Source organism: Serinus canaria, chromosome 15 (genome assembly GCF_022539315.1).
Source record: "Serinus canaria isolate serCan28SL12 chromosome 15, serCan2020, whole genome shotgun sequence".
Lineage (NCBI taxonomy): Eukaryota > Metazoa > Chordata > Aves > Passeriformes > Fringillidae > Serinus > Serinus canaria.
Genome location: NC_066329.1, coordinates 8716148 through 8730514, shown reverse-complemented (window position 1 = coordinate 8730514; position 14367 = coordinate 8716148). Strand labels below are relative to the sequence as shown.

Below are 14367 nucleotides of genomic sequence, written 5' to 3'. Positions count from 1 at the left end.
ATCTTTTGTCTTGATGGCCCTATTGTAACCATTCATACACTGATGAATGAACAGGAAGCTGATGATGATAGTGAGCAGATGAGTTTGATCATGAACAGGTTTTACTCAGACTCCAGCCTGAGGGAGTATATATAGGAACAGAGCTGTAGCACTGTCAGCTACAATGTCTGATTTGTTCATTCAGATTTTCTTTTGTGTAAGAAACTAAAAAAGGTTGTTAATCTAGGAGGAAATGTGCTAACTTTTTACAGAGAACAACAGTGTTACAGGTATAAATACAGTAATTCTGTCTGTGGCCTCGTCATACAAAGAGAAGTTTATTTGAATGGGTGTATTTTTGGGGGGATTGTGATTTCTTGAACTGGAATGACTGTTTCAAGACTGATGTAAATACTTTGCTGCACTGTTAGCTACCTGAAAGAGGCTGCATGTTGTGTGACAGTCAATGAAGCATCCTAACCATGGCTTTTCCAGGCACAGATGTTTTTCTCATGTGGCCTTTGGTGATTGTGATATATATTAGCTTTCTATAGATAGATAAGCTATTCTCAAAATGCTTGATGGAATGGACTCTTACATTTATTTTTAAAAATGAACACCAATTCAGTGTTATTTAAATACTGCAGACAAAATTAGAGGCTCCCCAGCAGTGGAGAGCAAAGATGTGCTTGTGAGTGTGCTTGTTCTTTTCACAGTGCCTAGCCTTTCCTGTTTGTTTTCATGATTGGGCAGAGATTCCACTGACTTTGGTTTTATTTTTGCATCTGTCACATTTTCTGTGTTCCCACTGTTTATATCTGGTTGAATGTGCCTTTTATGAACCTTGGTGAAAGGGATTTTCCCAAGTCACAGCTGTATGTACAGCAGGTTATCAGTGCTGAGCTTGGTTAATTGTAATACAAGCTGGAGGCATGCACCAGGAAGAACAAAGAAGCATCATAAAAAGTTTCTCAAAATTGTGGGTAAGACTTCTTTTCCTTCTTAAGAATAAAGTGTACTCTGAAAAACCTTATCCTCCCATTAAAAATTTCATGGGATGTTTCATGGAATTTGTAGGAAAGGTAAGAGAGCAAATTATCAGAGAGCAAAGCAGAAGACTTGGTGAGCACCACTGGGCTCCAAGAGCTTGAATGCTGCAAATAAAAGTGCAGTGCATCATAGAAGTGGAAGGGAAGAGTAGATAATGGAACAGATAGATCACAAGCTGTGGATCATCTGAGTCATGTAACAGTTTGACATTCATTGAAAGAGAACTGAATTTTACCAGTTTGGAAAAGAGGCTGTTGACAAGAGACTTGGAGTAAAATCTGATGCCAAGACAGTGATTAAGGAACAATTATTGGTTGTTCCTTGCAATACAATTATCAGAGCATTCTCAGTGAAATTCACAAAACAGCGTTACAGTAAAGCAAAAGAAAGTACATTTTAAAAACAGTAGTTGTGTTTCTTGCTGTAGAATGGTGTAAAAGCCATAAGTATGTGTGTCATTCCAAAGGAATTAGGTAAAAACATGGAACATAGATGCATTACTTACTTAAACACAGCATTCTGGGTGAAATCTCAGCTCTGGAGGTCTTAATCACAGATAGCCATAATTCAGAGGCTATATCTCAAGCATAATCATGCTGTATTTTCTGCTTTTCATATTCTCCAAATTTCTGCAGTTAGCAACTGTTGGGGATAGGTTACTGTGCTGGTTGGATTTTTGGTCACACCCTGCATGGCTGCTTTTGACTTGCCCAACATTGCATAGGAATCCTGTGGCAGAGGAAGCAAATCCCATCTGTTGGGAAGCATTCAGCTGCTTTAACCACAACACTGTATTTTCTTTTCTTGTAGTATCTTACCTCATTCCCTGCACTGTCCAAACTTCCTGACATGTGAGGGGAATGTCCTGCAGCCAGCACTCCTTCACCCCTCAGTGCTGTGTTTTTGGAGTGCAGTTTGCAGCGTTAATTTCCCAATCAGTGAGGCATACCTCAGTGTTGAGGTGTGCCAGCAGGAGATACACAGCACTACACCCAAGCCAATAGGCTTGACTGGATTTATTAGCATGGGTGGTATGCCAGGGCTGGAGGAGTTGGATGAGAAAAAAGGGGACAGCATGGGGTGGGAGTGAAGTGGTGGAGGAGAATTGAGGCAATGGATTAGTGACAATATGAAGGAGGAATCATCTGGAAAGAGATGGGAAAAGTAAATACAGCACAAGCATCTGAAATTTAAGGCTGAATTGGGCTCATGATTTTAATTATTTTAATTATGGTAAAAATCTAACTTTAGAAACTTCTGGTACCTGTTTTTTTCTACCCATACATAGGGTGCTATAATATGATAAAGTTTGTACATTGATATTTCTCAGAAAAAGCTGAGAAAACCTGTTTTGGGTTACTGTTCTGTAAAACAGTTCACTTCTTGTAGATTTTTTTCAAAGTGGAATTGAATTTTGCTCTTAGATCAGGAATAAACCCCTTGTAATGAAAAGGGAGTGCACCAGCTCTCCAGAATTCCAGAAACTTTCATTATTGTTCGTTTGGCTTTAAATAACATTAATTGAATCCTCCAGGCACCAAGTGCTAAGTTCCTGCAAATGCCTTTGATAAATTAAAAAGAGCAAAGAAGTGATAATTAGTTGAGTGCAGAATAGTTCTGATTCTGGTTCAAGATGTCAGAGCACAGGCTGTGAGCAGGGAGTGAAACTGGCCATCAAGTCAGCTTTTGATCTGTATGAATTGTGCACTGGACTGAGTTGTGGAGCCTGTGTTACATTTAAGTTGGTTATTTCCTGTGCAAAACAAAACAAACTAGGCCTGAAAGAGGGAGGATGAATTTCACAGCGTGTGAAATGTTTGCAGAGACTAGTTCAGCAATGTGCTACGTTAGAATTAAGCATAGCTTTTTATTTTCAAGTCATTCTCTCTAGTACAGAGCATTCTTCAGTGGTGACTCAGGGTAGAGCTAATCTCACTCAAAATGGTTGCCAGTTGCCACTTGGAACAATAGGAGCGAAGCCACAGGCTGCCATCAGGTGGTAGTTTTTAAGAAGGGCGTTTTTTCCCCAGTGGATTTGAGTGCTTTCTGTCTGCTAACATGAAAGATTGCAATGTGCACTGAATTCTTGTAATGAAAAATGTTGAAACAATGCATTACTCATTGCTTTGCCTGAAATGGAGAACCCAGTGCTGCAGGTATTTTTCTTTTATGGAAATAGCCAAATGTTAAACCTGAATATGTTTTCAGGAGCAACTCTTGGCACCTGATTTACATACTGGCCTGTACTTCTTTTAAAGGACTCAGTTCCTCTCTGGGCAGGGGCATCTCACCTTCCAGCAAAGGAGATTGTGTTCTGTTGTTACACCCTGTTCTTGAGCCTCATCTTGTGTAGCCACAGAAGAGACTTTGTCTTCACCTTGTTTCCACAGGATATAGGTCAGAGATTGTGCTGATTGGAACTGACAAAGAATTGCACATAAAACAGGGTGTGATGTTTGGATTTTGCCGGAAAATGTGCAAAGCAGGTACATGAAGGGTGCTGTGGAAGTAATTTCTTGAGAACTTGATGCTGGAGAAAGAGAAGACACTTTGAAATCAAACAACACCTATTTGGAGACCTCTGCTTTCCCTTTTGGGTCCTTTCATTCTAAAAGTTACCTAGCACCTTAAAATGTTTTCCCATGGGCATAAGTTGAGTACAATCCATTGAAGTAATCTAGGTTATCACATGAAAGGAAGGTCAAATGATAAGTTTTGGAGAAGAAAGCTTGGAGCACAAAGTGGGGAAAGAGGGATATGAAAAGGCATGTGACAGCTGGAGTTGGAAACAGAACTTCTGTAAACTTTACTGGTTTGTGTATTGGTCCAGAATGGCTTATAAAAGGTAAAGAATCTGACCAAAAGGCAAACTTTGAGAAACAATTGAAGGTGAACCTTCAGATTGTAAACTGTCACAAAGATTTTCTTGGAACATTTTTTGGTTGTTGCAGTGTAAGCTAAAGTTAAATGTAGAGACCAGGAGAGTGCTTTGTAACTTATGACAAAATTCAACACAAGAATATGATAGTTATCCTCAAATTTAGGTACCTTAAAGGTTACAGAAATCTGTGCAAAAGTAAGAAGTAAGGGTTGGTGTCCTAAATAGTCTAATAGCAGCATAACAAAGAAGTAAAGAAGACCCATAATACCCATAGCTGATTCCAATATTTTTTTCCTCTAATGTTTTGAGGGAGAAATGTGTGAAAGGATTTGCAGTAGACTGGGTCAGAACTGGTTTTATGGCAGAGGAATGAGGAAAGACTAAACAGAGCATGCAGCACAGGTACTTTCATATCAAGACAGAGGAATAAATACAATTCCTTAGAAATAATGCAGTGTGGGAGGAGCAGCTGGGGGAGAGTGTGGAGAAGAAGAGTGGGTGCTGGAAAGTCTGGTCTGGGCAGTGGGAGCAGGCACTGCTGGAATCCCACCTCTGCTGGGCCTCGGGGTGTGCTGCAGGCTCTGGGAGCTGGGAAATCCCTATTCCACCACTGAGCTGAGAGCACAGCTCTGAGATGGGGATTTGTTTGTCTCCATCACATCACTCTGAAAGACACAAAACCAGTGTTCTGTTTTAGGTTGTTAATTTTTCATCATATTCAAAAAGTTTAAAGAGCATCTTGTGCAGCACAGGCTGAAGGAACTTTTCTGTTGGCCAGAGATTGTACAGTTCATAAACTCTTAAAAGAGTGGGCATGTAAATGTTAAAAAATCAGTTCCCATACTAAACTGAGGAACAGAGTTGATCTTTAGGCTGTGAACTATTACATTTCAGCCTTGAGAAAACTTATTTTTCATGCTGACTAAAGCTGACTGTATCTGTCTTTCCTTCCCTAGTGGTACTTCTTAACTGACTTGCTGTCAAGGGTAGCCATCAAGAATTTTCTAAATATTAAAAGCTTTTTTGCTGACAGCTTTTTTGTACTGCAGCCCAGAGGATTTGTTCAAACCATGTAGCTTTGGTGCCATTTGAATTAGCACTCAGGCTGTTACTGTGCTGACAGCAACTGAGACTTCATGCTCCAAAACACACGCTCAAGAATTGTGTCTGTTCATCCTTAGCAGATGCCAGCTGCTTCCCTTCTTTGTCTGTTTTGGGGAAGATACTGAGCATGATGTGGGAGGTAAATATAATGAAATTATTTCTATCCTACCATTAGTTGATAATTCAACAACTGTATTTTTAACCTCTGTCAGCTAATTAAGACACTTAAGAGAAAAGTAGAACAAACTACTGGTTCTATCAGGGAAAGAAATGAGTTTTCTAAAATAGAGTAGCTCCTGGCTTTTGAGAACTACAACATTAAAATTTTAATTATTTCTTGAATTTTTAATTTTTTTGTTCATAATAGAGCAATTTTGATACTTCTCTGTGTTCAGATTTTAATTCTTCTGTTAGATTTCACTGCTTGCATTTGCAGCTGCTTTTCCTATATTTGAGGGCTAGGGGCTTAATTTTTACATTTGGTCATCATGTGCATATTTAATAAAAAATGCCTCAAAAAGTTATGAGAATTCTGAAAAGCAGAGTCTGGGATTGCTCTTATGTTGCCTTCTAATTTTGATGCAAATATTGCAGGTAGCTAGGGGTCTGTTATTTGTTATTCCACAGTTTCTCCTGGAAAAATCACACAGATTTTGTTGGGTAGTGTTTGCAGGCAGTGTTTATTGTGTGACTGCCTCCCAGGCTCCAACTGTGAAGAGGTATTTATGTTTTCTGTGAGCAGTAATGAAACTACAGCTGGCTGTGCATTATCTGCTGTACCTTTTCCATCCCTCTTCTAAGCATAGTCACTGAGATAAAATTTTAATTTTGAACTCAGTAGAAAGCTGATCCTGCTGCCTACTGCAGCATATTTTACACCATGTATCTTGATGAGTTTAAACAGTAGTTCAAGTATCTCGAATGCAAAAATGGGTGGAGAGAAGGATTAAAATATCCTAACCCTTCTCTTTTGTGCTTCCCTGAAGCAAAGTGCAAAGCTGCCCACTTTATACTGCCAGCTCCAGCTTTATCCTCCATCTCTGAATTTCACTGCAGCCCCAGGGGAAGCTGCACCTCTGTGGCTCTCCCACAGCTGCTGGACTTTGATGAGGACATGCCTTCTCTCTTTCCACTGGCCTCCCTTGGCAACCAGCCCTTTGAAGATGACCTCTTGCTGTTTGCCTGTTGTCTCTCTTGTGTTGGATTATAGATGAGAGGTTGGCGTGAGGGGAAGGGGGATGGAATGGAGTGTTGTGCATTTTAAGCCTCATTTCTTTCTGCATTCTCACCTTTTTTTTTTTTTTTTTTTTTTCCCTCTGTGGCTTTTACCTCTCTATATAGATAAAATGTTGTCATGCATATGGAAAATGGTTTCTGGCAGAAAGACAGAGTTCCTGTTTGGCATGTGTATATGGGACAGAGGAAGTTTGATTAGTGTTGTGGTAAGGACTCTGCGTTCTTCTGTAAAAATCTACTCACATTAGTTCCCTTCCCCCATCCCTCTTTTTAGGTACAATATTGTTCTTAGGTATAGTGCAGCCTTTCTCTGTGTGCAGTTCTCTGTTGCTCTTCCCTCCCTCTTGCCCCAGTGAATGCTTCCTCTTGGGGACACCACCTTGTGAGATGGCAAGGGAGGCACTAGAGCTCTGTGTCTGGGGCACATTTTGCATGGGCACTGATTGCTTCTGGAAATCCAGACAATGAGACTTTGCTAAATACTGAGAATATCCTTCATGAGGGTCTTGTAGGGGCAGTAGCTGTAGGGTAAGAAGTATGGTATTAGAGGGGATCAAACACATCCAATTTTCACTATGGTGGAAGGTGAACAGGTGAGGTTATTTGGGACAGAGCATTGTAAGGAACAGTGTTTACACACTTTTACAAATTTCACCATCTCCTTTTTTAAATTTTCTCAATTACTAAATTAATCTGCATTGAAGTGTGGCAAGGACAGCAAAATGGTAGTTGATATTGATGTGGAATATTGATGAATAAAGGCAGAAGTAATATCTGTTTGAGGGTATTTTACAGTACACATGAAGAAAATAATCTGGATGTAACTGTGTATGCAGCTGGAATGCCTCAGTGCAGCATTCCACCCAAAATTAGAAGAATAGGGTGTAGGAGTATCTGTGATCTGCAGATGTAATTAGTATATCCTCATACTGCTGTTTAATTGGATCTTCACTTTCTAACCCAAATGATGCCACAGAAATAATTTGTGTTATTTTTAAGTCCTCTTTCTCTCCTCCCCTACACTTCTCTGTCTAGCAAAGTTCCCCACAAACCTGAATGCAAGCAAACCAGCTCTGCTTGTTAGTAGCTTATTGCAAAATACACAAAATAATGTCTTCTCTTGTCAGAGGTCACCTCTTACCTCATCAAGGACTGCCTGGAAAGCCAGGATCTAGAGCAGTTCAGGTGTCAGAAAAATGAACTGCAGTGAGTTTGGATGTCTCAAATCAGTGTGCACATACAAAGAACAGTCACTGCTGGTCTGGAGTCTCAGTACTGTGAAATTTTGGGTCAGCATCAGATCTGTCAGTCTGTTAAACTTCCTTGCTAAAAGTCAATTGGCAGATGAATAGTTTTGAGACTTCTCAGAGCTGTGTGCTTTTGTAAAATGAAATTCTACCTTCTCTGTATGTGCACGTGTGTGTGTTGTCTACTGATTCCCTCCTAAAAGTCTTGGAATTTTCATCCCAGCCAAATTTTCTAAATGTGCATCTTCTGTGTTTTAGGGAAAGGAATGCAGAGGGAAATTTATTTTAGGGTTCCTTATATGAACAGCTTCCATCAGCTGGGTTTGGTAGCTTGTTTGTTTGGGGTTTAGTGTTTTGTTTGGTTTTGTTGTTGTTTGTTTGGGGGTTTTTTTTTGTTGTTGATTGGTTGTATTCATTCTTTCCGGGCCCCAAACACTCCCTAAGGTTGAACAAATCCCATTTTGTTGTACAGTCCTTGTCAGGGTGTCTTCATACTTCCTACTCCATTTTCTGCTAGAAAACTGAGTTGCAAAGTATTGGTAACTCCAAATCAGGCCTTTAACTTAAGCCAAGAAGGTTATATGGCAGTGACCTGATATTTTGAGTTATCAGTCCCTGCTTGAGGGCTATGGGACAAATGCAGTTTTTCATGAGATGTAAGATTATCTTGTTTTTCCCAGCCAGTTATGATTATGTCTGAAGTTTTGGTAATTAGTGTGTTTTGGGGGTCTGTCTTGTTTGTTATAGAGCCAGAAATTATTTTATCATGTAGCTACTGGCCTTCTTCTGCTGAAAGTAATTTATGAAGGTATCATTTTATTCCAGATTTTCTCTCTAGTTTCTCCCATCCTTAGTGACATTATGCCTTCACTTTTTGCCAGCATCTTTCCACCAGTTTAAAGTGGGTGGGAGGGAAGTCACAATTGTAACTATGATTTTGTTCTCCTTTGGTTCTGTCAATACTATGGTAGGAGAACTCAGTGTAATCAAAGCACTTAAATTCCTGAGAGAAGAAATCTTCCTTCAAATTGTCCATAGTATGTACATCCTTTCATAGGAATTTTGCTTTTTGAGATGCTTTTAAGGAAGGAGACACGAGTTCTCTGTTTGAATGGGCCAGGAGCTTCCTTTGCAAAGTGTTTGGAACAATTATGTCCAGCTGCTTTGTTGCAATAGATTGCTCAGCTGCAAAGCTCAGGCAGTACAATCCCTGCTTGTGCAGCAAATCTGGTGCAAATGTGCTGAATTTGGGTTTGTAAACATGTGTTACTGTGCACATGCTGTGGATATCTGTAGTGTCTCTGAGCTGGGACAGTCCTAGCAGGAGGATGCCTGGGAATGTCTTTCAGGCAGTTCTCCTCCTCTCCTGAGGGATTTGAAGCTGGACCATGGCACAGGTGAATTGAGTTTGCTGATGAACTAGATCAGTGCTAAGATCTGGTTCCCTAGTTAAAAAAACCTCCTTTGGCTGCTCTTCAAAACTTACAGCTCCTTTTCACAGGATCTGGTGGACTTTGTGTAGCAGTGGCCAGTCTGCATTGCTGCATTGTACAATGTGCCTGGCCTCTCCTACATGGTGGATGTGTTCAACTGAGTATCTCTGCTTTTACATTCAATTACAGCACAGGCTGGATTTCTCATCATCCCTTTTGGCATACTTCCTGGAGTAAGTGGACTGTGAGAGGATTTCAGGAATGCCTGATGCTCTTGCTGTAGAGAAAGTTGAGTGGAAGCCACTTGTGGGTTCGGTGCTGACCACTGGGCTGGACAGCATGGTCACAACTGATAGCCAAGAAAAGCGCCCTGCTGAAATGCTCAGGTCCTATCGTGTTACATTTTGTGGCACTTTGGTTTTTTGCAGGATGTTCTTCTTTAAAACAGAAAAAAATATCCCTGAAAGGGAAAAGAAACCATATCCTAAAGGAGTTTGCTACTTGTGCTGGGGAATAAACATTCTTCTCTGCATGGCAAAGCTGCAGAGGGATGGGGAAATGCTTCTGGCTTTCACCTTTTCCAAAAAGGCTGCTGTGTTCCAGCTGCAGACAGCATAAAACCACTCATGTTTTATCATGAGGCTGCAGAAACAATAGCAATGCCTAACTATTCTTAAAAGAAACCCTTTTCTTTAGTTCTTAAAAAATTCCTCCCCCTATTTGTACAGTTTTGAATTGCTTATGTGTAATGGCACATTCTACTGAAGCCTTTTTCTAACAGCATGACCCAGTGGAGTTAAGGCCTGAGCCTTTTCTTTCTGGTGAAGTCTTAGTAATACTGGGTTGGAATATTGCAGTCAAGAACCTTAAATCAGATTTTGGTAACAGCTTGCTGTGCTAATACAGAAGAGTAAGTAGAGATATGTTTCCAGATCTGTCTTCTTGGATTTTGCAGATGAGTGTGGCATTCTTTTCCTAGCATCAGGGGTTTTCCCCCAATCTCCATGACCTGTGAAAAATAATAGAGCTTGATGTTGCCATTACAGCAGGCAGCTCTAATTAGACATCTGGAGGTATCCTCTGATTCCTTGGACACCTTTTGCCAGGTTTGCATGGATGATTCCTAACTCCATCCTCCTTACAGCTGTTGGTTGCTTGCTTTGTTACTGCTTTGTGCTAACCCCATTCAAGAGCAGACATTTATTGTTTGCAATTCTTCTTGCTGTTAATATACTTGTTAGTCTTGACATCTCTTGCCTGTTTGAGCTCCTAATGGTTGCCTAATTCTCTGCATCTCCAAGGAATATGTCTGTATTTGTGAGTGTGCCCCTTTTACCCTATGTCTATTCCATCCAACTTCTGGAGAGTCTAGCATCAAAATAGTGGGTTGTTTCTGAATCAGACACTCTGCATCCTCAAGTACTTTTTGGTGAATGAAGTTGTTATTTGTTCAAAATCTGTTTGGTGACTTACTGCAGTTTGGATAAAGCATGTACACTCAGTCCACTTTTTGTGTTTAATAAGTTTGGTTTGACAGGGGAGATGCTACTACAGATCTCCCAGCAGAGGTGCACTAATGGTTTTTCTGCTTCCTGTAAAACCCATTGTTTGGTTGCCTTAATTTCACTTGAGCCTTGATACACTTCAGACTTTGGATCCTTCCTTTAGAAGAAGCTTCCCTGGGAAAAGGGACTGGAGGAAGGAAACAAGACCTAGAGCTTGGAAGTGGTGGCAGGACACTGAGGGGCTGGGTGACCAAAAGTGTTTGAGGTCTGAACTGAGTTATCAGGCTCTGCTTCCATACTCCTGGGGTAAGCCAGGAAAGGAACTCTCTTCCTTTCAGCTACCAGAGGCTACACCTGGTTTAGGAGAAAGCTTTCCCTGATGACAGAGTTCCTATTCAGGTTGACTCGTTTTTTATGTTTTCTTTTGAGCACTGCGAAACCTCATAAATTTTATTTCAAAAGCCTGTCTAGTGAAGGAATGTGAATTCATGTGGACAGAGATGAATCCATGCCAAGTGCATTCCAGGTGGGAAAGCTATATGGAGTGTCTGTTGTTTCAGGCTGTACAGCAATAAAGAGTTCAAGTTTTCACAAAAAGCCTGAATAGTCCTGCTCCTTTTTAGAGGCTTGTGCACTGTAGTGTTTTGAATTTGCTTTTTACTGTGACAGTTTGAAACTACTGATAATTTTCCACCTCACAGAAAAGAATTAGTTTTATTGTTGCCATTGTGGGTTGTTCATCATCTCTTTTGTTTAGTGTGTTAAAAGATGTCTCTGATGGAGAAACAGGAGAAACACCCTGGATCCTCTCTGGGCCTGACAGATATTTTGTTTTAGCCTTACTTTTTTTGTGTTCTGTGATTCAGTGATTAATTCACTTGTGTTGTGACAGGAAACCATGAGGACATGACATACACTTGCACTGGATGAGTCCTGTCATAAGCACCATCAGCCCCAGTGAATGGTGTTTCATTCCATGTGGGCACCTAATCAGAAGTAACACCAGTGTTTTAGGCTTGAATTCTTAAATTCACATGCTCTTGTTGCACTTCTAGTTGATATCTCTGGTTTGGAAAATTACAGTATATTTTATCTGTCATGATCTACAGAGATCACTGCAATGTAAGCTTGTGGTATCCAAGCAGAATCTACCAACTACTTGTGGCTTGGAGTGCTGGAGTGCTTTTCTGGACAGAAAGTTTTCTGTCATTGAAGCCCATGTCTTATTGGCCTTGGTGCTGATTCTGGGTTTTTTCTGTGTCTTTAATACATGTTTGTAAAAGGAAGAGAGGAAGCTCTTTTAGGTTTATACTGATTTCCAGGGATAAAACTGCAGAGTGTGCTTGGTCAGTCTGATCCAGAGGGTCATTCACACTTGGAAGCTGGTACAGAATAACAGTATTCCTGAGGAAAGTGGCAGTGGAAAGAATTTTCTGTTCTTTTGGCCTTCTACCTTCTTAAGTCCTTTTTCTCTGGACTCAAGTGGGTAGAGCTGTTATTTATTCTGTGGTTGGGGAAAAAAGACCAAAGCTTTTCTATACACGAGACTGTGTGTAGAAAGATCCTGAGCTGTTCATACAGCATTTTGTAATACTATAAAGCCTTAAACTGGCAGACATAAAAAAAGGGCAAAAGGATGAAGGTTCTCTTTTAATCATCAGGATTTTTAGGTGATAGAGTTACAGAGTAAAGTATTCTTCATCTGTTGGTTTAATGTTTGTCTGCCCTGTAACACTAACCCACATAAAATTGCTGCAGCTCTTTATAAAGCTATTTTAGACCCTCAGCAATGTATACAGATTTTGTAACCTTGGATAAAAGCACCTGAGTCGTGGTTTCAGTTTTACCCTTTCAGGCATGTGCAAAGTACCCCAGCATATTTCAAGGATTTTGAACTAGAAACTTCTTAGATATGGGTTATGGTTTCAAAGCTCAATTGATACACCCTATGTCAAGGGAATTACATCAAGGAAATGGTTCTCTGTTTCTTTAGATGCTTAATATTGATTAAAGCTTTGTGTTTGCTTAAAGGATCCTGTGGACTCTCTGTGGGGTTGATTATGTTGGTATACCTGCCCTGGCAGTTTAGGAGAGAGCACTCTGCCTGACTCCATCCTCTGTTTTTATGTCTGTGCTGAAGAGTTTATCCATCAGATACTGAGTTTATGGAGTGGTTTATCTTCCAGTGATAGTACTTCCCCCAAGCTTTTAGCACTAAGTTAAATTGCTCATCCATGTGAGATGGTAGACAGCTCAGCAGTGTGTGATAGTAACTCATTTAGGGGAAAAAGAAAGGGAGAATGGCTAAATTAGGAGCCTACCTAGTACAGTGGGGCTTGTTTTTTATTCTTGGAATGGATTGGTGATGAATCTTGAAAAATAACAAGTGGTAGGAAAATCCTTGTATTGTGTCAGTTCACTGTCATGTTTCCCATATTTTACAGTAATCACCCAAGTTATTCAGAAAGTTAGGGCCCCACAAGATAATATAAATAGCACTCCATGTATTGTATCACTTGCAAAATGGAAGTCAGGGTACAAGACATGGGAGAAAAGGAGAAAAGGACAAAACGACAAGCTGGTGATGCAGAAGTGATGGTAGGATTAGGGGCCATTACATGGTGCTACTTTGCATGGATTAGTGAGGGGTATATATATGTAAATTATTGAGCAGTATAATCTCCTCCTATTATAATCAGCTACCAGAAAGCAGAGTTGTCATAGTGTTGGTATCAGTTCCTGGTTTTCTTCAGCTAGTTTGATAAAGTTGAGATTTAAGGAAAGACACTAAACTGGATGAAGTACAGACTTTTTTTGCACAGACTTCTGAATATATCTTAAAGCCTGGGAAACAGACAAGGGTCTGTGAAACATCCAAGGAAAAAGAGTACAAGAAGACAGTATACAGTACAAGAAGTGAGATGTGTGACACTTTAGTTTATACACAAAGATATTATCCTGAGGAAGGACAGCAGATTTGGAAAAGACAAATGATGTGTAAGAATATCCTTGCCATAATAAAATTACAGTAACTACTCTAATTAGAGTAACTACACCAAGTGTTGGAAGGAGGAGGAACAGATTAAATATTTGAAGTTAAAACAAAGACATATTGTTGCCTAGAGTAAGAAACACAAATGTCTGAAAGGAGACTGAAGTTTCTCACTTCATGATAGCCTTACCCTCCACATCATTTGGGTTCAGAAAACAATAGAGAATGCTTCACAATGGTTAGGAAGTTTCTTGTGTCTTACTTTGGCTTACATGACAGGCTTGTTTCAAAGGATGACAGCCTGTTAATACTGTGCAATTATTTAAAAAAAAAAGGTGATAATGGCTCTGAAACATGGGGTCTGGATCTTAATGATGTGTAAAGCTTTTATAAGGGACTCTGCCGAGCAGTTTGTATTATTTCTGTCGGTTTGCAAGGAAAGGTGGCTTGTAATACCAAGGGGGGCCTTTCTAGTTAAGTATTTTATATCTGAGCAAAGGACTTAAAATCACATTTAATTGTTAGCCTTGAATGATGTTTTTATAAGCAAGATGACTGCTTAACTAAAATTGCAAAGATTTTGTACTCATGGCATGCTTCAGAAATATACTGAATTCTTCATATATGCAGCCTTACCTTTCAGTTTTTCTGGTGTATGTTAACTTAAAACAAATATACTTTAATTTATTATTTCTTAACATTTTTATTTATATGTCTGTATGGTTTTGAGTTCTAATGTTTGGCTAAAAGTTTCTTTTTGATTCTGTTTCAGATGCATCCACTTGGACTGTGTAATAGCAATGATGAGGAAGACCTGTATGAATATGGCTGGGTAGGAGTGGTGAAATTGGAACAGCCAGAGTTGGAGCCTAAGCCATGCCTCACTGTCTTAGGAAAGGTAAGGGGATAGTTTGGGGCTGCATGTAAATCTTTCTTGGAA

The 14367-nt window shown here is 39.9% G+C and overlaps 1 protein-coding gene across 2 annotated transcripts in view; it reads left to right on the top strand.

Moving 5' to 3' along the window:
* The window catches only part of ZNRF3 (zinc and ring finger 3), a 64309-nt gene that overhangs the window by 20207 nt on the left and 29735 nt on the right, over positions 1–14367 (top strand). For both annotated transcript variants that reach the window (XM_050980717.1, XM_030231814.2), the window contains exon 2: positions 14200–14325. In XM_050980717.1, the coding sequence (XP_050836674.1) occupies positions 14200–14325 (126 nt within the window). The remainder of the gene's footprint in view (positions 1–14199; positions 14326–14367) is intronic.